Source organism: Ambystoma mexicanum, chromosome 5q (genome assembly GCF_040938575.1).
Source record: "Ambystoma mexicanum isolate Mex_15411 chromosome 5q, UKY_AmexF1_1, whole genome shotgun sequence".
In the NCBI taxonomy this organism is placed as follows: domain Eukaryota; kingdom Metazoa; phylum Chordata; class Amphibia; order Caudata; family Ambystomatidae; genus Ambystoma; species Ambystoma mexicanum.
The window spans coordinates 67,620,682-67,645,106 of NC_090933.1; the positions used below are offsets into that span (position 1 = coordinate 67,620,682).

The 24,425-nt window shown below is 49.4% G+C and overlaps 1 protein-coding gene across 1 annotated transcript in view; it reads left to right on the plus strand.

Moving 5' to 3' along the window:
- NFX1 (nuclear transcription factor, X-box binding 1) overlaps nt 1–24,425 on the plus strand; it is a 2,569,209-nt gene that overhangs the window by 1,934,082 nt on the left and 610,702 nt on the right. The window contains exon 19 of the mRNA XM_069620539.1: nt 19,270–19,311. Coding sequence (XP_069476640.1) covers nt 19,270–19,311 — 42 coding nt within the window. The remainder of the gene's footprint in view (nt 1–19,269; nt 19,312–24,425) is intronic.

Sequence of the window (24,425 nt, forward strand, 5' to 3'; positions counted from 1 at the left end):
AGCCCTCAATTATTACAGCATTTTCACCGGCTAATTAACCCAAGACTCATTCTTAAAAGTAAAGACATTTATTTGAGAAGAAGCTATAGAGTACAACAGCTACCCAAGTCGCCATTGTTTCGTCACCTCAACGCGCCCCTGTTGAGAAGCAGGATGGAGAGCTCCACAAAAAAGAAATACATGGGTTAAAGGAGCACACATGTCATGAAGTAGTATTTTAGTTAATAGATCTTATAGTGTTCTATTGTTGTTATTGTTGTTTTAAAACAGAAAGAGAATCCAAAAGGTGTCAAGTACCAGGTCCACTGGTTGAGAAAGCAGTACGCTCCCGAGGAGTTCAGCTAAGTGTTGCAACACCATAGAATGTAGACGGAAACCACCACGCCGCCCACCAACAAAGACAAATATTATGGGCTGCAACAGTTAAAGGTTGAAGCCACCAAACTACTATGAAAGGCCACCATAGAGAGGCTACCCCTCCTCATCAGGGAAAGGGTTTCTACTCCCACTTCTTCCAAGTGCAAAAGAAAAGGGGCCAATGGCGTCCGATACTAGATCTGCGGACCCTCTATAAATTTGTTCGCCGGCGAAATTTCAAAATGACTTCCCTACAATTTGGTTCTCCTTTGGCTCAAAAAGGACGATTTCCTCAACAGTCTTGACTTGGAGGATGCGTATTTTCACATTCCCCATCCATCCAAAACACAGGCAATACCTCCGGTTCGCAGTCAGCAACCAACACTTCCAGTTCAAGGGGCTGCCCCTCGGCTACCAGGGCTAGGCATTTCTTGAACACTCTTGGTGCAGATTTTAACCAGCTTATCTCAGGCGTTGAGGAATCCAGGTCTTCCCTTACCTGGACGATTGGTTAGTGAAGGGAACCTCCCTAAACACAGCGTCCGCAGCAGGAGAAAATGTGATCAGTTCGCTTCCAGATATCCAGAAAAACACTCCCTGGGAGACGCATTCTCTGTACTATGGAAGGGGAAATTAATTTACAGGTTTCTACCAACACCCTTGATATATATATATATATATATATATATATATATATATATATATATATATATATAATATAGCATACACACCTCCGGTGCTACACTCCGGCTATCAGACATGTTTTGAGGTCTACTACTGCCAAGCATGTGAATCTATGACAGATCAAATGCTGGAGAAGTCTTAGTTACTTACCTGCAACTGTATTTCTCCAGCATTGGTATCTTTCATAGATTCACATGGGCCCGCCCTCCTTCCCTACGGGCAGAGGCTGCTCCTCCACCAGTCAGTCATCAATCTTAATAGGTTGCAAAGGATGGAGTTAGTTAGTCAGAACTCCCTATCTACCGTGCACCTATGCTTGGAACACCGAAACTTTCAACCTGCAGCCTCACTCCTTGTTCGTCTGGGGACTAACTCCAGATCCCCAATGTGCTGGGTGATGAATGGAATGACAAACTGTGGATGATGATGGGCACTGGGGGGCTTCACTGGCCCATGCTTGTAGCCATTGCATTAAGGATTGGTTTCATTGTCAGATTGAAAAAACTTTTAATTGTGCATTAAAACTTATTGTTTAATTGTTGCTAATGCAACTTCACAAGGTAAAATTTAGAAAATCATAGTGATACATAGCAGCAATTATAACCCATTGGTAGGTGAGAAACAGCCGACGCGCGTTTCGACCTAAGTCTTTTTCAGGGCAATTTTGTAGTAGGGTGAGCTCTGAATAGGGCTAAATGCTGGTCCTCCTGGGTCCGGGCACCAGTAGGGCTGAAGAGCCTGACCTGAATCTGTTTGCAGCTTCGTGGGCGTCTGTCCCTTCGTCCGTGTCAGAGCTCACCCTACTACCAAATTGCCCTGAAAAAGACTTAGGTCGAAAACGCGCGTCGGCTGTTTCTCACCTACCAATGGGTTATAATTGCTGCTATGTATCACTATGATTTTCTAAATTTTACCTTGTGAAGTTGCATTAGCAACAATTAAACAATAAGTTTTAATGCACAATTAAAAGTTTTTTCAATCTGACAATGAAACCAATCCTTAATGCAATGGCTACAAGCATGGGCCAGTGAAGCCCCCCAGCGCCCATCATCATCCACAGTTTGTCATTCCATTCATCAATCTTAATACTTATGGTTCAAAATCTGAAGATGGCTGACAGGGTTGGAGCCTAAACCCTGCCACTTCATTGGTTGGGGCCTAAAAGGACCAGAAGGAGGTGGAGGGACTCCACAGGTGAGTCTCCACAAGCCCTATAGAACCCTATGGGTGCAGCTTGCTTTGCTTTTCTTTCCCAATGGAAAGTTTTGATATATTACTTTTTGTTATTTCATTAACCGAGGATTCCCAGTCTGACGACGGGGAATATTCAAGCATGTGAATCTATGAAAGATACCAATGCTGGAGAAATACAGTTACAAGTAAGTAACTAAGACTTCCTTCCCCAGGATTCCAAATCCTTCACTTTCAATCAAAAGGGGTTCCCATCCCCAAGCTTTCAAGTCTCTCACTGTTTTCACAACAACTCAATTCCTTGATATTCTTCCCAGCTTTCCGGCCTTTTGGCTTTTTAGTCAATATAAAGTTCAGCTCTTGAAGTTCACAATGTACCAGCCTCTATGGATATAAAACCATGAACTTGTAGAACAGTCAAGTGGCTTCTCTTTAGTGGGGTGTATTCGGTCTAGGCGCAGTTGTCGGACCACGCAGATACAGGTCGTGCAACGGACACACCTGATAGGCTTCTTTTTTACAGTTGCACCACCTCTGCTTCAGCTCAACAGGGTTATTTGACTTATATTCTTGGAGTCTTTTTCAGCACTTGTTTGGCCACCATTCACTTGTTGGATTATTCAACCTTTTTGTAATATTGCCACAGTTTCAACTTTCAATTTGTACAGTTAGTCTTTTCCCCTATGGCTTTTGCCAATTCTTGTTTTTTTCTCAGCTTGTACAACTCAGTTTTTTATATTCAGTACCCATGCTTGCTTTCTTTAGTTTCCAAAATGTACAGTTCCCTTGTATCTGGGAAAACTTTTCTCTGCTTTCCACTCCTCTGGCATTCACTCCTTATTACTTTCCCTTGGTTTGGTATTCAAAAATTCAATTAATTCATATCACAACAACGTAACTGCAATCCGAGTTCACTCTCCTGCTGGGAATTTGCACCATGGTCACAGCCTCCTCATTCAATTGAAGGTTTACTGCTTTTCTGGCCCTTCCAGAGACTTCCCAATATCAATACAGTTCTGTATTCACAAACCGCTCCATTCATCAACCTTTGCATCATCATAGTCATCATATATCCGTGTTTTACATTTGGATCAGCAGTCCCATTGCCTCCGCTGTCCTCCACTCACTCGCAAGCACTCCGACTGGCATTCACAACGCAGCTCACACCACAGCGTCCCGGAGTCATTCAGCCTTACTTGACTCACTCGGTACTCTGTCCTCGAGTGCCTTTCTCTGCTTCGGTCGGTTCTTCGTTGCTGCTGCTGTTCCTGGCTCGGGAAGCCCCTCTGCTTGGGTCTCTGACACCTCAGGCTACCAGAGAGGGAGTCCCCTTGGCTCCCTGAGGTCGGCAGCCGGATCCTCCCACCAGAGACCTTCCAACAATGCCCGCCACAAACTGCTTCCTCTGCAACGACTCTGTCTGCAGCGCCTCAGACATGCGTCTCCCTGCCTTCACATCCGGCTTCTCTGTCTGCAAGCATTCCACCTGCAATCACCTGAGCAGGCCATTTATACTGCCCCTTTGGCTTCAGGTGCAGGCCATTCACATTAATTTCACAACGGTCATCGTACTCAGCATCCCTCTTCCTCGTCCCAGTACCAGAATGGTGTTTGTGTATGTCTGAGTTAATAAAGGATGAATGTAAGTTCATATGTGGTCACTTCCTCGTCTCAGTACCATAGTGGTGTGCACTGGGAGATGGTTTTCTAGCACAATAGGGAAGGGATTGGAAATATCCCATAAAAGCCGGGGGGACATTTGATTCCTGATAAAAGTGAAATGGGGTGTGGGGGGTAATGTGTCTCACCCAAGGGTGGCCCCAAGTCTCCTCCTCCTAGGTGATCCTCCCTCGCATAGCCACCCCCAGGGTCAGGCTCTGAAAATGACAGCCTTTCTCTGGCCACCTGGGGAAGGGATATTTTGGGGAAAAAAGTGAGGACGCCCTCAGATTCTTCACAGGGCGTAGTGTATCCTTTTATACGACACCTGACGTTGCGTCTGTTAGGCAGAAACATGTGCAGTTCCCTCTGGGACCACTGCAAAAGATTTAAGACTACAGGTGTTGGGCAGTAAACCCACTTGGTAGCAGTCTGTACCACACAGATTCACTTGGTAGCTGTGGCTGAGCAGTCAGACTTCCCTCAAGAAGAGCTAGGCAGTATACAGAGTATTCACAATAGGTCAAAGGAACATAGTAGAACAAGTAAACACTGACCAGAGCTTGGTGTAAAAGAGATATAATTATTTATTTAAAACCACATCTAGAAAAACACACAGGCACTAATAAGCAATTCAAAAACACGGTCGCTAAAAGATATACACTCCCTTAGAAGAATTTTAGACAAGTCTTAAGTAAAGCCCCACTTATTTTCAGACAGCGGTGAGCGCTTAACCAGATGGCACTCTAATAATTTGTTTAAAAGGGGAGAGAAAAGCAGAGTATAATATGAAACATATCCCAACACTTTCATAAGATCAAAACAAGAGAGGAAGGCAAGTAAAACCGTGAAGTTAGAGTTCAGAAGGCCGGATCCACTTTAAGAGGATCAGAACGAAATGTGTCCAAGGTCACACGGTTGAAGTGCACAAGGGTCTTGCAAAGGTTCAAAAAGAGTTGGACCAAAAAAAAGGTACCAGTTAGAAGTTCAAGGCGGCCAGCCCAGTCCAGAAGGTTAAGGGGTTATTATTATCTTGTAGCAATCTTTAGAAAGGGAGGCCTGGCGGACACGGTACCTTAAAGTGGTGAGAATACTCCAGCGGGGGCTGTTGTTCCTGGCAGCGGATGCAAGTCGGTGCTTCGTCTGGGGGAAGAGAGGATCTCGTCGGGGAGGAAGATAGGAGTCAGTTGCACTGCCAGGGAAGAAACCAGCCGCAGAGTTCTCAGGTAAAAGGAGCAGTCCTTTTATTCGTGGTCCAGTGGTAAGTGGCTATCCGGTTCCGGGGTGCTTGGCACAGGCAATTCCACCACAAGACGGCCTGGGATGCGAAGAGAAGAAGGTAAACTGGTTGTGCCCACCAGTCAGGGGAAGAAGCCTCTCCAGCCGGGAGATCTTCTCTGTCGTCGGGAAGTGGCGAGTCGGTTCCGCAGGGCTCCACTGGTGGTGTCGTCGTGGTAGGTCGGCTCAGCTTCTCCCTCGTCGGATTCTCAGGTCCTGTGGCAACTTCTGAAGTTCCAGTCCACAAAGGACTGCTTTTATGCAGCACACCCCCATTCACTCAGCCTAGCTGTCAATCAAACATGCTAATTGGTGAGCCGGCCGACTCACCACTTGGGCCAATCACACAAGTGCGACTTGAGTTACCAAGGTAACTCAGTCCAGAGTGCCTAAACCCCCTCCAGCCCCCCCTGTGGTACCCAGACAGTGTGGCACCACTTTTGGAGGCTTCTGTGGAGAAGCCCGCCAAAAAGTGGAACAAAGGGCTCGACTTGGGTTGGAGTCACAGAAGAGAACACAAACGCCATTTTAGAATCGAGTCCTGGCAAAAAATACCAACCGGCGAATTAATATTAAATAAATAAACCGTAGGTATGTTCGAGGCTATGAGAATTGAATAATTAAAGTTGGTAGCCTCGAACAATGGGAAAATCCCATAGGGATATATTTGCGGTCGAATATAAAAAGTAGTATCCACTGCCACCAGCCAAAACTCGATCAGGGGGGACGGAGACGTGCCCCCTCGACTAACAGACCCCAGGGCAATCGAATTGCCCCGACCAGTATGTCCACAATATGATGGTTTGTACTGGTTTCTGTTCATAATTTGGGACTAGTAAAGCCAATGGTGACTTTACATGCCCTGGGAGACAGTAGTCAGTCCCAGGGTATGGAGTCTATGGTGGGGTGTCACTATGACACCCCTGTGTTACTGCACGGAGGGTGCTGTGTAACACATAGTAAAAACACATGAGACCCTATGGAGTGAAGGACACCATAGCCCATAAAACACATTAACAGTCAAAGGAACACCATAAATCATGTCCAAGAGTGGGAGAAAAAGAGTCTCACTCTTGGCAGGAGAAAAGAAACAAACTCCAGAAATCCAGCAAAGCTGCTGGGGGACTCACTAGGTTAGGAAATTCAGCCTAAACAGAGAATTCTCCCTAACAGCATCCATTCGAGGACGCCCTTTGTCGCAAAAATTTCTGAGCAGCTGACATTGTATAGCTACCTATCAGTATGAGGACTCTGTGGGAGAAGAATCCATAGAAAAACCATTACTGGTAAATAACGTATCTGCTAGTCTTGCAAAAACGCTCTTTTTGACTCACTTTCCCTGCAAGGAATCATTAATTGTTAGGGCAGATTTCTTTTTTTGGAGTTCTTTTGCCTGACTTGGAGTGCCTTAAACTTCCCACCCACCTCCTTCCTCTGTTCGATTCCCTGGTTTCTGACTCCCTTTTTCCTCCCAGAGGAGCTTAACTTACAACCTGACTGAGGGTGTGTCTCTATTTCAATATGTGTTGACTCGTTTCCTTATGACTCCTAAAGCCGGGGTACCCAAAAGATACCCATAGTGTGCACTCTCTCCTTTAGTTGTTTGACACAAGCGAAAAAGCCTTCACCAGCCTAGCCAAAGGTTCAGGATGGCTGTCTGTTCTCTGCCTCGAACTAAACCCTGACAGCAGACCGTCAATAAAATGATGCACTTTAATGCAATCTTTGTTTCTTTTCGAGGTTCCTCCCTACCACAGGTGGTTGGGTGGTAATTATCTGTAATATCCTGTTGACAGAGGATGTTTTAATAGCATTCTAATCACCCATGATTCCATGAGTTTAGGTAAACACAAGTTTCTAAGAATGTATTAATGATAGCGTGTAACTCTGATGGAACGAAAGGCAGAATTACCTTGATGTTGTTTGGATGGGTACGTTGTGAATCAAGTAGTGATGAAAAACTGCCTAAAACAGATAAAACTTTGTAAAAAAAATAAATAAGGGAAGTGTAGAAGCTAAAAATGGATGAAAAAGTAAGCGGAGAAGATGTGGAAGCAACAATGGTTTCTGACCACTGCAAAGTGTTGACTAACAGAAAGAACCATGAGCAGTATAAATCTTATTCCAGAAAGTTGCAATTTTAGAGACTAATACAACTTGTGAATGCAACTGTGGGTTATCACATGTGTGTCATGAACCGTCGTATGCATCCCTTTTGGACCTCCTGGTCCCTGACCCATGGAGGATTGAATGCAGTGATCCTTCCAACATGGCCGCTCGGAACGGAACACTCCAGGTCAGTCTCTATGTTCCACGCTGCACGTTCTACAAAAGAGACATGCCCCCGCGGCTCTGCGCGTCTCTCAACGCTACCGCTTGTTGTAGTTGGACGTGTGTTGCCGAAGTTTGTTCGGGGCTCCCTTTTGATTCCTTGTTCTCGGTTCCTTGAAACCCCGTCCTTCCACTCATTCCTCTGCCTATCTTCCTGGAATTCTTTCGCACTCGGGTCATGGCGTTCCGTGCCTCCAAACGTAACTTTATTGCATCCTGGTATCCATCCTGGACTTCTGAACGCTCCCGTAAACTGAATAGCGAACCTCACGCTGGAATCCAAGGACCAGCCTTCGGGTTTGTACAAATCCCGGACCGTGCGAAAGAAGACATCCCAGAAGGTCGCAAGCAAACAACAAAAGCAGGTGAAAAGGGGAGAGCCTTGTGACAATGAGTGAGCAGGAGTACAGAGTGAAGTCAATGGCTTGAATATTTTTTTAATTCCCCTGTGGAATTAGCTGCAGCCTCTTTTGAGCTGTGTATAATCTATATTTTTGGCATCCCTTATTAAATATATTATGAGCTGCGCATACAGTTGTTTCAAACGGGGTAAGGGAAGGGGAGGATCGCCAAAGACACGACAAACCTCTACCCTTTTGTTTTTAAGATCTGAGGTTGAAGTGTACAAGCGATTAATGTTTTCACTGCAGATTTCTCCTTATGCAGGGACAGAGGGCAGATCAGGTTGAGAGTCTGGGTAGTAACAAACTATAATGAACGGTCATCCTCGACCCCTATTATATACCTTTAAAGTGGTATAGACTTTGAAAGTTTGGGTGGTCATTGTTGGTGTTAGTTTCCGTAAGAAACTGTGGACAACATTTTTAGCTGTATCTTCTGGATTTTTGTCCTGCTAGTAATTCCACCAAGCTCACTAGGCTCTCTAAGTGGTAGTCATGACGGAACAGACTAAGACTAACTCTAGGGGAGTGGGTGGTTAATAAGTACAGGCACACCCTTTTCATTAATACCTAATAAATGTCTCACTATATTTTTTATAAGAAAAGGGAAAAGAAAAACCACTGCACTTACAGGTAAGTAAACCATAAGATGCCACAATGTATCAGTTAAGTTGAAACTGTTTCTAGACCAGTTCTTAAGAGTTCAGTAGGAGTCCATCCTAGAAAAGGAAATGGAGTTTTTGGTATTTTAAGTTTTCTTACCTAGGCCAGCATGTTTGAGAGAGCAACGGAGATCACTTGGGACGTTTTTGAACAAATATGAGAGTCCCACATGCCAACCTTGAGGACGAACAAGAGGCACAGTGATGAGCAAATTGTTAGGCTCACCTGGCTCCCACAGAGGTGTCGCTCTGAACTGGACAGCTGCGGTCTCCACCAATGTGACGCGTAGGGCCGAGATGACAGACTGGACTGACACACCTAACTTTGTTTGCTTGGCCCGTAGGAATATTCTTCTGATGGTTTGAAAAGATGAGCTCTCCATCCTGCATTGAGCGCGTAGATAACCAGTTGCTTCACTGGCTCGAAGGAATTGGTGAGTTCCAGAACAATATTGTCTCCGAAATTCCTGGCAAGACGCCGTAAGTATGTAGTTCGTAAGAGTTCAAATGCCTGACTTTCTCCAGCATGGGGTCTGGCATGGATTCACATGCTCATGAATATTCCCCGTCGTCAGGCTGGGAATCCTCGGTAAAGAAAAAACCAGTATCAGTTTCGTTTCTGATCTGTCTTTCGTAGTAATAACCAATCACTGGTCTCTGCGTCATACTGACCACAGCCAATGACTGCCCTCTACCTAAGCACCGCCTCTGGCAGCCATCTTCAGATTTTTACCGCACGTTCATGTGTTGGGATCCTCGTGCTATTGCTCTCGAGCGTTAGTGCTATTTTTTCGCGCTTTTTACAAAAAACTTCGATTCTTTCGGTCAAAAGAGCCTCAAGCTCCACCGATCCTACATCCGATCAACGGGGACCCGTGTCGGATTCATCTGTGCCCCTCAAGGGTGAAGATTTCGTCGAGCTACACTTGGGAGGACTCCAGAAGCTTCTCAGGCCCTGTCTCGGAGATGGCCCAGGAGAAGGGAAGCTCGACGCCCGGAAAGCTGTTCAGGGTCTGCCCTGGATGCCAGCTGCAGAACGTCTTCAAGGAGGACGAACACTCTTTCTGCCTTTACTGCCTTCATGAGGACAAGACGCACGTGGAGAAGGACTGTGCGTTTTGCGGCAACATGTCGGAACGGACCATGAAGGACCGCCATCAACGTCTCGCCAACTGGCTGGAGGGTAAGAGCCCGTCTGGCGAGAAGAAGAAGAAATCCGAGCGGTCTTCTAAGACCTTTGAGGGCGCCCCGGCGACGGGGGCCCAACATAAGGCCAAGCACCACGAGTCCGCTGGCACCGGGAGCGCCGAACGGTCGGGCTCTGCGGGCGCCAGGCAGGGCGCACCCTCCCCGGCACCATCAACCACGAGCCAACGCTCTGGGTCGGGTAAGAGGAAGGCCGAGCACCCGGCGAAGCTCCTGGAGAGGCCCCGGTCGAGCTCTAAGGCAGAGGAGGAGCGTGGCAGTGCCCCCTCCCTCAAGGATAAGGCAGTGAGCGCACCTAAGGTGCTGAAGGCCTTGATCCATCCGGCCAAGCCCTCTATCGAAACGGTCGCGGCGGCCCTGGCTCAGCCTGTGGTGGCTGCACCAGTGGTGGCGACCTCAGGGCCCAGAATCTCCCTGCCTCCTCGGAGGGAGTCTTCCTTTGTGCCCATCGATAGGACCCCCGTGAAACCCTCCGTGGGGAAGAAGAAGGGGGGGCAGGGCGTCGTAGAGTCGGCCTCAACCTCAGAAGAGGAACTGATCGAGGTCTTAAGCCACGGCCTAGGCGTGGAAGAAGGCCAGCCCGTCGGAACGGACCCCGACGCAGGTGACGACGACGACATCGTCGAGGATACCGACGGGGCCCCTGCTCGCCCGTCGGATTCCCCTCTGCCAGCGCCGCAAGACAACTCGGCGGCCATTTTGTTGGCCATACAGTCCTTATGCTCCGAGATAAGGACGAGGCTACCGTTACCGACGGAGGAACCTCTCCCGTCGGGGGATCCAGAACCGGGACCTTCTGGTGTTCCCCCTACCAAGAAAAGAAGGATCCATCCACCACCTCCTTTTCAACCGTCGCGCCCCTTCCAGCCCTCCTTCCCGTCCACCCGAGGGGATGATACGGGGACTGACACGGCAGCGACGGGTACGGACGACGAGGCATACGACGAGGATTTTCCGTCGTCGCCTCCCACCAGGGCCTCTCCGCCCGACGAGATCGGATCTTTCCACTCCATGATCTCCAGGGCTTCCGAGCTTTTCCAACTCTGCCCTGAGGAGAAGAAAAAGGAAGGCTTCCTTTATCAGCGGCGCGAGGCCAAGAGGAAGACGGTCCTCGCAGTACCTCTGTTGGACGACATTTGGGATGAGGGTCTTTCCCTCCTCAAGAACCCTTCCACGACGCCAGCTAGAAGAGACCGGTACGAGAAAAAGTACCGGGTCCCAGACACGGCCCCCCTATGCCTCCGGGCGCAGCCTACCCCGGACTCCGTCGTCTCCGCGGCAGCCAGGAAGAAAGCGGGGGGGGGGGTGCGGCCTCCACATCGACTTCCCCGCCGGACGGCGAGGGAAAGAAATTGGATACTATGGGGCGTAGAGTCATCTCGTCGGCAGCGACGACGATTAAAGCGGCCAACGCCTTGGCTATCGTGGCCCGCTACGACAGGGAGCTCTGGTACAAGATGGCTCCCCTGCTGGATTTTCTGCCGGACGACAAGAGGGCGGAGGCCCTTGAGATCCTGCAGGAAGGTGAGGTGGCCTCGGACCACGCCATCACCGTGGCGACGGACATCGCCGACACTGGATTCCGCCAGCTGGGCAACGGTGTTTGCCTTCGACGTCGTGGATGGCTCAAAGCTACGGACTTCCGGCAGGACGTCCAGACCAGAGTCCTGGACATGCCCTTCGACGGGAACAACCTGTTTGGGAAGACAGTGGACGATTCCCTTCAGGCCATCAAGGCGGATACTGAGACGGCCCGGGCCCTTGGAGTCCTGCAACGACGGACGCCCTTTCGGAGCGGCGGAGGCAAGGGCGCCTCCAAAGGTTCCGGCGGCGGTTTCGCTTCCTACCGTCAAGCGGCCCGCTCGTCGTCGCAAGAGGCCTACAGAGGACGAGGCAAGTCTAGCGGACCCCGCCGTCGTCGCCAAGGAGGTCAAGGCGGCAAGGCCGCGTCCAAGCAGGATTGAACCGGCCTTGGGGTCGGGCCCCCACCGAAGCACCCCGGTGGGAGGCCGGCTGGCGGGCTTCGTCAGCGTGTGGGAGTCCATCTCCACCGACCGTTGGGTGCTGGACGCCCTGGCCCGGGGCCACGCGCTCGAGTTTCAAAGAAAGTGCCCGCGCGTCCCCCCCGTGGCCAGGAAAGAACTTCACGTCCCTCAACTTCTCCTGGAGGTAAAGGCGATGCTCAGAAAGGGCGCCATCGAACTCGTCCCAAAGAGGCTTCGGGGCTCCGGAGTCTACTCGAGATACTTCCTCGTGAAGAAGAAGACGGGAGGATGGCGCCCCATCCTGGACCTGCGACGTCTGAACAAGTTCATCAAGGCGCAGAAGTTCCGGATGGTCACCCTCCAGCACGTCCTGGGTCAGCTGGAGGAAGGAGACTTCCTATCGTCACTGGATTTGGAGGATGCCTACTTCCACATTCCCATCCTAAAGGGGCACCGCAAATTCCTCAGATTCGTGGTCCAAGGGCGTCATTACCAGTTCAAAGCCCTTCCCTTCGGACTACGGTCGGCACCCAGGGTATTCACCAAGTGCCTTGCACCGGTGGCGGCGCAGCTGCGCCGCGAGGGGATCCACGTCTACCCCTACCTGGACGACTGGCTCATCCGCGCCAAGACGAGGGAGCTCGCCGTGGTCCACACGGCAAGGACCGTCCAACTCCTCACGGACCTGGGATTCTCCGTGAACTACGCCAAATCCCACCTGGTGCCCGCGCAAGTCGCACTGTTTCTGGGAGCGAGGCTCGACACAGTGTCCCTTCTGGCCTCCCCGTCGGAGGAGAGGACCAGGACCATCTTGGGCAAGGTGCAACGGATGTTGGTGGCCGACGCGGCCAAAGTGAGGTCCATCAAGTCCCTCCTCGGGATGATGTCTTCCTGCATCTACCTCATTCCCATGTGCAGGTTCCGGATGCGCCCGTTGCAAGAATTCCTGGATGCGCGCTGGATCCAGACGACGGACAGCTTCGAGGAAAGGATCAAGCTCGACGAGAGTTTCCGACGAGCGATACGGTGGTGGGGCACCCGCGCGCATCTGACGGCGGGCATGGACTTCCAGACCCCAGCCCACCAGGAGACTGTGACCACGGATGCCTCACTGGAAGGGTGGGGAGCGCACACCGAAAATCTGCACGCAAGGGGACTCTGGCTCCCGACGGAGAAGTCCCTACATATCAACGTCCTGGAGCTCCGTGCAGTGTTTTGGGCCCTCAGGTCCTTCCTTCCGTCCCTCAAGGGCAAGGTGGTGAGGATCTTCACCGACAACACCACCACCATGTTTTACATCAGGAAACAGGGCGGAACCAGGTCCCCAGCGCTGTCCAAGGAGGCGCAGGACCTGTGGCATTGGGCCGTCGCCCAAGGGATTTTTCTGGTGCCGTTTCATCTGGCAGGGATAAAAAACACCATCGCCGACTCACTCAGCAGGGAGCTGCGCTCGTGCCACGAGTGGGAACTACGGCAGGATCTGGTGGATCGCCTCTTCCGACGGTGGGGCACACCCCAGATCGACCTGTTCGCGACGGCGACGAACACCAAGTGCCGGAGGTTCGCCAGCAGGTTTCCCCAGACGAGGAGCATGGGCGATGCTTTCTCGTTCCCCTGGGAGGGCCTGTTCCTCTACGCGTTCCCTCCCTTGCCTCTGCTAATCCGGCTCGTCAACCAGCTCAAGAGGTCACGGTGCAGGATGATCCTCGTCGCACCTGCGTGGCCGAGGCAGATATGGTTCCCGGACCTTCTGGACTTGTCAGCGTCCCCGCCGATCAAGCTGCCGGCGGACGCGGATCTACTCTCCAGGGAAGGAGGCGCCATCCTCCACCACGACCCGAAGTCGCTGAACTTGCAGGCCTGGCTCCTGCAGCACTAGAGTTTGGAGGATACGACATACCGGCCGATTGCAGAGAGGTTCTTGCAAAGGCCAGGGCGTCCTCGACTCTTAAATGCTACGGACACAAATGGAAGAGGTTCTCTGTCTGGTGCCACGCACAGAAGATTAACCCTCTACGGATTACGGCTCCCCAAGTACTGCCGTACCTGCTGACGCTGGCCAAAGCTGGTCTGGCACATGCGTCCATCAAGATTCATCTTGCTGCGATCTCCCGATACACCAGAACCACGGGCCGGACGTCCTTGTGGTCTCATCGTCTGGTGAAGGAGTTCATGAAGGGACTGTTCAGATCGTTCCCGCCGGTGAAGGCTCCGGCCCCGGCGTGGGAGCTCAACGTGGTGCTGACCAAGCTCATGGGACCTCCGTTCGAGCCTCTGCACTCGGCCCCGTTAAAGTTTCTATCGTGGAAAACAGCTTTTCTTGTGGCCATCACCTCCGCACGACGAGTGGGAGAGATCCAGGCCCTTTCCTGCAAGGCCCCGTACTTGACTTTCCACGACACGAGGGTAGTGCTCAGGACGCACCCCTCCTTCATGCCCAAGGTACCGTCGGACTTCCATCTCAACGAACCCTTGGTGTTACCTGTGTTCTTCCCGTCGCCTTCGTCGCCGGCTGAGAGGACTTTGCACTCGCTGGATGTAGCTAGAGCGCTGAAGTTCTACGTGGACCGCACGAAGGGTTTTCGGAAGACGTCACAACTCTTTGTGAACTTTGGACCTGTCAATCAGGGGAAGGCTCTCTCGAAGGCTTCCATCTCCAGATGGCTCTCCGGCTGTATCATGTGCTGTCACCGGTTGGCAAACCGACCGCTGCCTGGCCGTCCGAGAGCCCATTCCACCAGAGCGATCGCAGCTACCACGGCGTTCCTATCTGGTGTGCCCCTGCTGGACATATGCAGGGCTGCTACGTGGAGGTCGACGCACACCTTCACGAAATTCTACTGCGTCGACCGGGATTCCAGGGAGGAGTCCAGGGTCGGCCAAGCAGTGCTGCGCAACCTGTTCGCCTGAGGTGAGCCTGGTGAGGAGGTAAGATGCTTAATGTTGAGTTGATGTGATGCTTAATGTTGAGCCTTTGCCACCTCCCGTGGTTGTGCATGTGTGTACTGCTATGTATTCTTTATTCATGAGCATGTGAATCCATGCCAGACCCCATGCTGGAGAAGGAACAAGTTACTTACCTGTAACTGTTGTTCTCCAGCATGGGTCTGGCATGGATTCACATGCGAACCCTCCCGCCTACCCCTCTGCGGCTCTTCACTTGGTCATACTGCCACTTTACGTGCTTCCAAATCTGAAGATGGCTGACAGAGGCGGTGCTTAGGTAGAGGGCAGTCATTGGCTGTGGTCAGTATGACGCAGAGACCAGTGATTGGTTATTACTACGAAAGACAGATCAGAAACGAAACTGATACTGGTTTTTTCTTTACCGAGGATTCCCAGCCTGACGACGGGGAATATTCATGAGCATGTGAATCCATGCCAGACCCATGCTGGAGAACAACAGTTACAGGTAAGTAACTTGTTCCTTCACTCTTGTCCGATTCCTTGCAGGTTGCAGCTTGACCCTAGTGAAGAGTTCCTCGTGGTAACCGGTAATATTCTGGTAAGCATTTGTATTATCCAACACAGTTCGATAAAATAATGTCAATATGTAACCTGTTGCTTTCTCCCTTATTCAGGCGCTTAGAGAAAGTATGAAGTCTCTGGGAATAATACCTCCGGCGGTAAAATCAGGTAAGTCTATTGTGGTGAGGAGGGTTCCCCTTGTTAGTCCCTTTGTTTCACCTTGCTGTCCTTTTGTTTCCCCTTAGGGGCCGGGTTTCGGCGAAGATGCAGTGGAAGCAGCGCCGACCCGTGAAAAGGAATAGTACCCCTGGTGGTAAAATCAGGTAAGTCTATGAACTAATACTCCTCTGTGTATTCCCTTGGCTCACCTTGCTGTTCTTGTCTTCTCCTTAGGTGCCGGAATGGCCGGGAACATGCAGGAGGATGCGGTGGAATGTGAAGATGCTGCGAAGGCCGGTGAGTTCAGCACTGCGCTGCTGCAGGCGACGCGCATAAAATAATTTCTTTCTTCCAGCTGGAAGGCGCGATGGATCGGGAATTCAGGTAAGGATCAAAGGTATTGCTCTTGCCCTAAACTTTTCTCCTTCTTTCTCCCTTTTTCTAGGAGCTCCAAACTCGAGGCGGGTGTGGCAGAAGGCTGGATGCAGACTTGCAGGCACGGTGAGCGTTACGCTGCTGGATGCAGAATAACGCGAAGCGTGTGCTGCTCTTCGGGCGTGGTTTAAATAGCCTCCAAAGTAGTCCCAGGTAAGTATTCCTCCCCAGCCCCACCCGAGTAAAAAAAATAGTCCCTAGGTAAAGTAGTCCCTTCCAAGCCTCTTTTGGCTTGGAGCTCTTGCAGCATGGTCTGCATCAGGTAAGTTTGCAGCATGATCTGCATCAGGTAAGTTTTAATCTATGAGCCTGGTGCCTATGGCGCCAGGACTGACTCTCCATATGAGCCTGGCGCCATAGGCGCCAGGACTGCACCCAAATAGCCCCTAGCAGGGGTTGTTGGGCTTGCTTGGGATAACTTGATGCCTGCTTCCGGGGTTGCTGGACTTGGTCTGGGTCCCCGGGGGTAGGCATCATGACACAAATGCATCGAGCAGCTCTCCAGCAGCGCCGTAGAGTCAGGAGAGCAATACGCTGGGACTAAGAAAGCATGCGCAGCAACTGCCTCTTAAAATCACTATTTCCTGTTGCAGAACTGTTGTTCATTGACCACTGATTGTTTATTTGGTAATGCGCTCCAAACCCGTGGGTAGCTGGGTGCAGCAGTTACAAGGATACTTGAAGCTTAGTTACAGAATACAGATTGTTAAATGCATCAAAGAAACATATAACATATTTACAATTTGGTTGGGTGTGTGCAATACATGATCAATACATTGCTAGGCAAATGGGAGCAGCTATATATACACATATGTACAGATGCAAGTTATACAGGGATCAGCGGTTCACTTGATGTTAATTGTCATTGGTTCGCAACCAGGTAAGCAGCTTTCTCCTAAAGCTAGAGTATGGTTGTTTCATTCTGATGTGAATAGGCAACGCATTCCATTAGAGTGCAGCTTTGACAGGGAAGCTAGATCCACCTGCTTTGGACAGTCTGAATCTAGGAGTTTCTAGGCAGATGTGGTTGGAGGCTCTGGTTTGGTAGGTACGGAGTATCGCCGTAACCCCTGGAGGCCCGTCGAATCCATGTTGCCCAGAAGGGGACCGCTCTACTCCGTGCCGCCGACGACCGGGGCTGCCGCTCCTTTGCCTAAAGACTGTTGAGTCGAAGGACTCCCTTGTCCGCACCGACGACTGCATTATCCCGCCGGAGAAAGTCAAGGACGCTGACGCGCCGAGGAGAATCCGCCAGTGGGTTTCCCGCCACCTGAAGACCACAAAGACTTCGACAACTCGACGCCCTTGTCGGGCTACAGTTCTTCAGAAACTCTTTGCGATCCTGAACTATCAATTGCTGAGATGCCCTGCACACCTCATCCTCGCAGGACGTCGCCGACGAGCACCGCCTGGATCGACGCAGTGGTCTTGGCACCCCCGAACTTTTCATCAACGCCGTCGACACCAAGTTCACCTTCTTCGACGATACGTGGCTCCTGCTTTAAAGGGAGTCACTCAAGAAGGATCCATCGACGCTTCTTCGAAGAACTCTGCTCCACCAGGTACATTTGGGGGGGGTAAAAACATTATAGGAGAGAATAAGACTATTGATCAGTATGTGGACTGGGCTTGTGCTATATCTTTATTTTACAGGTTGCCCAGGTGGGGGGGGGGTCTCCACACAGAACTGTGTCTAGTGGTACGCGCTAGTAATCTGCCTATTGTTTCAACCATCTTGCTTTCCTTCCTATGCCTATGGCCGGTTTCCTTTTTATTGATCTGTGTGACATTTGACAGTATAGTTGATGCACTTTAATGAGAAATGATAATAATTGTGGTACCACTTTAGAACTGTATATATTTAGCATTGTTGATTTTCTGAGCACAACGTGAGTTATTGTGATAGTGTACATAACCTTGAATATTAATTATATAAAGACTGTGTTTTAACTAATACAGTGTGTGGAAATTCCTTTGTGGGGACTTGAGGACTACACTGTACTTAAGTACCAGCCTGCATCACCTCCTGAGAAGCTAGGCCTTGATTGCTCCACTACGTTACCAATAATAGAGAATCTTGGCTGGGGTCCTCTGTGCCTCTCCTCTGCCATATAGAGAGCAGAAGTACAGCCCCCCACTCCAGTCTTTACAGTAACATGTACAGACATGGCTATGGCACAGCGCATAGCGCATATCGCAGGAGCTGACAAGCAGCCTTCTTAGATATCTGCCCACATTTCAACCCTTGTCCCAGCATTTGCTTTACTGACGTCATGACAATTAGCTGCCTGGGGTTATGGGACAGCCAAAAGGCAGTAGCGGAGAAGAAATTATCCTGGCCTATGGCAGTTACATCCTGGCCCTTCCCCGTGCCCCTTCTCGGAGATAGTTGGTAGTGGAGGGTTGGACAACTTTGGGATTTGGTGTGGTGATGCCATTGATGAGCTGGGAATTCTTGTGTTGCCATTTTTTGTCAGCATTCAGTGCTGGAATGAGATTGAAAAGCAGTCCTAGTAAATGTTGGTAAACTAGCACCACATTGCAATGAGTAGTCCCATCACCTTGGGTGCCATGGGGAGTTAATTCCCTTCACCAGGAAATGTTTGAAAACAAAATGGTGCATTTTACAGCACATTTAATTTGCTCCATAGTACAGGCCATGAGCGCATTGTGATCTATGTGCATATTCTAAATGTGTTTAGTACATACAACCCAGTTTGCCAAGACCTGGGATCGATGTGTAAAGGTGACCGCTCTGAAATAAGTATGAGTTGGCACAGGAGTGGTAGAGTCACCAGATTAACCAGAAGAACATTTATCGTGTAGGGAATTTGGGTCATAACTCCTTGGTGCAAGACTGAGTTGTGAGTATTATTTCTGCTATCAGAAAATGAAAAAAAATTAAAGTGAAACAAATAGATGCAAAAACAGGAGTCTTTTAAAAGTAACATTTACTGTTTATATATGAAGAATCATAAAACCAAGTGAGGTTTTTCTTGTCTTAAATTTTACCTGGTTTGTGCTTTAAAAGTTGAAAAATTGGAAATTAAACATTAGATCGTCATTGGTTTCTTGGTGCTTAAAATTGAAATTTGGTCAGATGTGTTGTGTAAGGTACCTAGCCACACTCTATTATTGTACCCACGGATAAAGTAAAAATAAAGTATAAAACGAAAGAATTGGTCCTTATAGCAGACTATGTTAAATGGCTGCTTGTAATGTGCTTGATTAATATTAGCCTTGCTGGTTTTCACATTCTAAAGCAGGCGTTTTCTGTTTTACAAGATGAAAGAACAGATTCAGAATATCAAACGCAGCTAGAATCCTGCATGGTTATTAGATATTATACATCTGTGCGTCTTTCACTGAACTGTAGCATAATTGTGCAATTTCATGTTTTACACGATTTAAGAATAAACCTGCTAACTGTTTTTGTTTTTCTTTATTGTCAAGGCTACAGTGTGATGAAGAGTGTTTTGCACTTGAAAGGAATAGGTAAGTGTTAACACTTTATTTATATTTGGGACTAAATCCATTGCTTATGTCTGACCCAGTGTGAACCGGTAGAAACCTTCTTAGAAAGCTTCGGAAAATAGGCATGTACAGCATGCTGATGTTGGATTCTTTAAGATAAGCTGTCCTTCCATGACGAACACTCAAGGTGGGGGGGCACTTGTTGGAACAGCTGGCATGCAGTTCCCTTTTCTCACAAGCTGTGTTGTACACTGCAATGGCAATGCTGCCACTCTGCATCTGAGCAATTGGTGAAAATGGACCAGACCTTGCAAGCCTTTATCTCCTCTTAAATCCAGGATACAAATACAGAGTTAAACAGCCATGAGTATACCTAAATTATGCTAAGGTTGTGGGGCAGGGTGACAAGTGTGTTGGATTTAACTGGTGTGTTGATGGTTCAGTCATGAAGAGCTGAAAGTACAATTCAAACTGAGGATGAAAGGCATCCATTAAGACCCCTCACCCCTCTTATGAAGGATTTGAAATTACTTGTATGGTTCAGGGCACAAAATGTGCACTTGCTATTTAGATGGATTTCTAGAGTCTGGACTGGTGAACAGATTTTAGGAGACCACCCTAGTTATAGTGAACAGGGAACTCTCAGAGGTTAGCCAAAATCCAATCAAAGAAAACATGGAGAGCTGTCAAGTCTAGTGGGGTCAGGGAATTGTGGGGGCAGGGGCCAATGACTCCACACAGTGAAGCACACAATAGTTTAATTTAGACCGGAATGCATAAAAATACAAATATAATTCTAGGCCTTTACACACACTAAAAAATGAAACCAGCTGGTGATATTGCAAAATATTCAATAATAAACATGTATACATTCACCATAGTTTCTTAAAAGGCATTCAAATGACTTAATACAAGAGTTAAGTAAATTAATGCATGTGAGGGGTTATAGTAAGGAAACTGACAGTGTTGGTTAGTTTCAAAATGCTTTTATTTAAATAATAAACAGGCAGGGAAAAATGCCTCACTATCCCGAATGCTGAGGAGTTTCCCGTGGTACCAGCCTTGACTCCAGGAAAGCAAAAGCCAAGCGATTCATCACAGCCGGTGAGTCAAGGGGAGAATCGATAAGAACCGGGCTGTGTTGAGTGAGAGAATCGCAAACTGGCATGTTTGAACCAAACTCAATGAACTGTGAAAAGAAATGTAACAAGTATTAAAGGGGAGTACAGCTGCAGAGGAAAACCGGCACTGCACGGGTGCTAACTCTAGAGACTCTGGTCAAACCCCATATGAGAGAACCTACAGATACCAGAAGGCCATATGAGAGTCAGCAGAATAGGTCAAAGTGGTCATACCGAGGGTCGAGCAAAATCCCTGTACAATCGAAAGACTTTGATCTAGAAGAGCATTGTGAAAGAAAGGAAAATTAATTCCCGTGAATATTGAACTGTGTAAAAAGAGAACATTGGAAGTAAAAAGAGGGGTCGGAGCCCAGAAGAGGGGGAACCAGGGGTCAGCCACTGTCACCCTGATCGAGAGCCCCAGTAAAGAATTGAGTGGTCGGAGCCCGGCAAAGGGGGATCCAAGGGTGAAAAGTTGTTACCCCAAGATTCAGAAAAGTGAAAGCTAAGAAACAGCAAGAGTGAACCCAAAGAAGGGAGGAGAGAGAAGAAAGATCCAAGCCCGGCATAGGGAGATCCAGAGATGAAGCTATCACCTGAGTACCGCCAGTCAAGAGGGATCCGAGCCCGACTGAGGGAGATCCAGGGGTGGAGCTATCATCCAAATTTCAAGTGAGAAAAGAACTTACAGATAAATTGTGGTGAACAATTGAGACGGGTCAGCGCCCAGACAAGAGGGGACCCAGGGGAGAACCCATCACCCAGTGAACATTGGGAATGAACTTTCATTTGTTAAAGGAACTTTTGTGTTTTTGTTACTTGAACATGCCTGACCGCGAAGGCAAGAGACTTTCAAAAGGAAACGAGACTTGGCCATCGACGGCCACAACAACTGCCATTGGAACTGTTGTCTCATGCTGGAGAAGCCCAAGACTGTACTATGCTCCAAGCTCCCATGTTAACCCGTTCACAAAACGTGGGGAAGAAAGACCCAGGCTAGTGCATTTTGACATATTATTTGAGAACACTTCTTTCTTTTCTTGAGAACTATCCCACACCCTTTTTTGTATTGGTAGTAAGGTTTGACAATAGGTGTCTTAGTGTGATGCTGGAATGCATTGGAGGGATAGGGCCTTCATGTCCTTGTCCTGTACTCCTTGTATCATGTGTGTCCTGTGTTATTGTTAGGCTCACCTGGTATGCATGGAGACGCCACCCAGCCGTATGGACACTGGTATCCTTCTCTGCGGTTCCCAGATGTGGCCAGTGGGGGAGGTTCTGCCTTATTGTTGATTCAGGTGTGCTCTCCGTCCCGCCTTCTTGGCAGGGGCGTGTTGTCCTTTGTGGGCGGATGCGATCTAGTTACTTCACTGGTGCCGGCCTGTTTGAAGTCTTTCAGGTAGGTCTTATTGCTGTTGTATATTGTTATTCCTGCATGCCTTTCTTGGTTTAATAATGTCTTTCTCTTCCTTAGATGTGCGGGAGTCCAGTGTGGTGCATTGGCTGAATTGGGTCTCGCCGGTAATAAATGGCGGTGTAATGAGCGCCATGATGCGGTAAGTAGGCGCTATGCACCGCGCAGTGATGCCTTGCCTTTGCTAACCTGTTTTCTTTTCCCTTCCCATAGATCGCGGTGTTCACCCAGGGTGTGTAATTCCGAGGCGATGCTGGTCGAGGGGCGATCTGCTAGGTAAGCTTTTCGGCACAGTTTGTTATGTTGTAATGTCTCTAATACCTTGTTTCTTTCCTTTTTGCAGATCCGTCGGTCAGGGAGACGTGCTGATCCTAGGAAGCTGTTCGCAGGAGCTGTGGGCAGCTAAAGATGAAAATTGCAGGTAAGACGCTGCTGCTAACAATTTTCCTTTTCTCTCCTTACAGGTGCTGTTTCTCCGAGGTTCACGGGTATAGCTGGACACGGTGAACGTCAAGTTGCAGAATTGCAAAGTAACGCGAAGCGTGTTATCCATGTCGGGTGTGGTTTAAATAGCTTCAAGAAAGTAGTCCAGGTAAAGTAGTTCCTAGGCTACCACACTCAAAACACTATACCGCATAGCTTGGTTCCTAGGAGCCAAGCTATGTGGATGCCTCCATGTTGGCTGGCAGCTTCAAAATAAAGTAGTTCCCCAAACACATGTCTTCACTGTGTATGAGCCTGGCACCATAGGCGCCAGGACTGGCTCCAAGAGGGCCTAGGCAGTGGATGCCTAGGTTTATTGGAGACCCGAGCCAAGACCTCTCCGGGCCCATGTTCTTGCCAGAGGGGTTTTTGGATGTAGGTCGGGACAGTTATTTTCTGCACAGGAGTCATGTGGGACTCCTGGCAGTGCAGCTCTTCCTCTTTTTGGTTTGGTGAACAGACCCTTGGGATACCCTTATGGCACCCATGGGTGGGGATACATCCCTGTACCTCTAGTGTATGTTTTTGGGCACCTGTCTGTGGCCCACAGAGCATGGTATGGGCTGGTGGCAGCTCCATGCTGAATTTGACAGGTGCTCGGAGTATCCTCCATTTTAGGACACCCAGGCCCTGCCATTGGAATCAGTTGATTCCTGATTGAAGACATGATGGCCCCTGTGGCTTCTTACTTTCTATTGCCTGTTACCTTGTTTTCCCAAAGTCCTGGGAAGCCTTGACTCTGTCCCTTCCCCAGACTGACTGTAAGTTCCATACATGGTATTGTGGGGAAGTGCAGGCCAGACTGGCTGGAGCCTTCCCAGTGTGACTGTATGTTGTGGGTGCGCCCTTGGGATGGGACCTGGGTGAATGGAGTGTGTGACCAATATGCATTTCATGTTATGGGTGTCTGGTTTCTGGTATGTGACACAAAGACTGAGACAGCCCTGCCCGAAACTGGTATGAATGCAGTGTGGAGTGCTGAATGGCTGGATACTTGTCCCAATCCACATTCCTTGTTGTGAGTGTCTGGGTGGAGAAGAATGGCCTGAATGCACTGTGAGCCTGATTTGCTGCCTGCCTGCCTGAATGCCCTTCTTCATGATTGGTTGCCTGAGTGTGACCCAGCAGAGTGAATGAGAGACCAAACGGTATATCTGGGCACCTCTCACTGAAGGAAATCGTTCAGAAGCTGAAGTCGAGACTTGATGCTTGATCTCGAAGCCGAGCTAGAAGAAGGTTAACTGCTGTTTCCCTTCGACGCAATCTGAAAGCTGCCGTGCCTTCAAGAAACTTATCCAAGAGAGGACCTGGCTAGGAGACCTCTTTACTGAGCTACGAGGGACCATCGTGCACCAGCTAACCTTTGCCAAGGCTCCCTGGAAGTCAGTCATCGAAAGGCTGGTGACGGGGACGACCGAGGAATCTGAAGCAAAGCGCCCGGACATTGAAGTCCATCATTGTCGACGACCATTATCGCCGACCGGAGCCGCAACGCTCCATTGCCTAAGACATTGAATCAAGGACTCCCTTGCTCATCACCGTCGACTGCCTTGTCCTGCCAAGGAAAGTCAAGGTCGCCGCCAAACCGAGGAGATTCCACAGACAGGTTTTCTGAAGTCCTCAAAGACGCCGAGGAAGATACGAAAGCCACCCGTGGTCGAGTCGCGATGGCCGACGCCAGCCACCGACAACCCGACGCCCTTGCTGGGCCTACGTTCTTCATTGACTCTTTGCGGCAACAAACTATCGCCGTCAAGGTGCACCACATGCCTCATCTTCGCAGGACGTCCACAACCGGTAGTCAACAAGCACTGCCAGGACCGAAGCTGCTGCCTCAACGCCATTGTACACCCTTTTCTTCAACGAATCTTAATGATCCATGGCTACTGTCATAAAGGGAGTATACTCAAGAAGGGTCTGTCGACGACCAGACGTCGAACTCTGCTAAACCAAGTACATGGGGTAGTAGAACAGAGAAGTAAGACTCTGCTGAGCAATATATGGACTGGGCTTGTTTATTATATTATTTACAGGTTGCCCAGGTAGGGGGGAGCCTCACAGAACTGTGCCTGGTGGTAGGGGCCAGTATTCTGCCAATTGTTTAACCATGTGTTTTC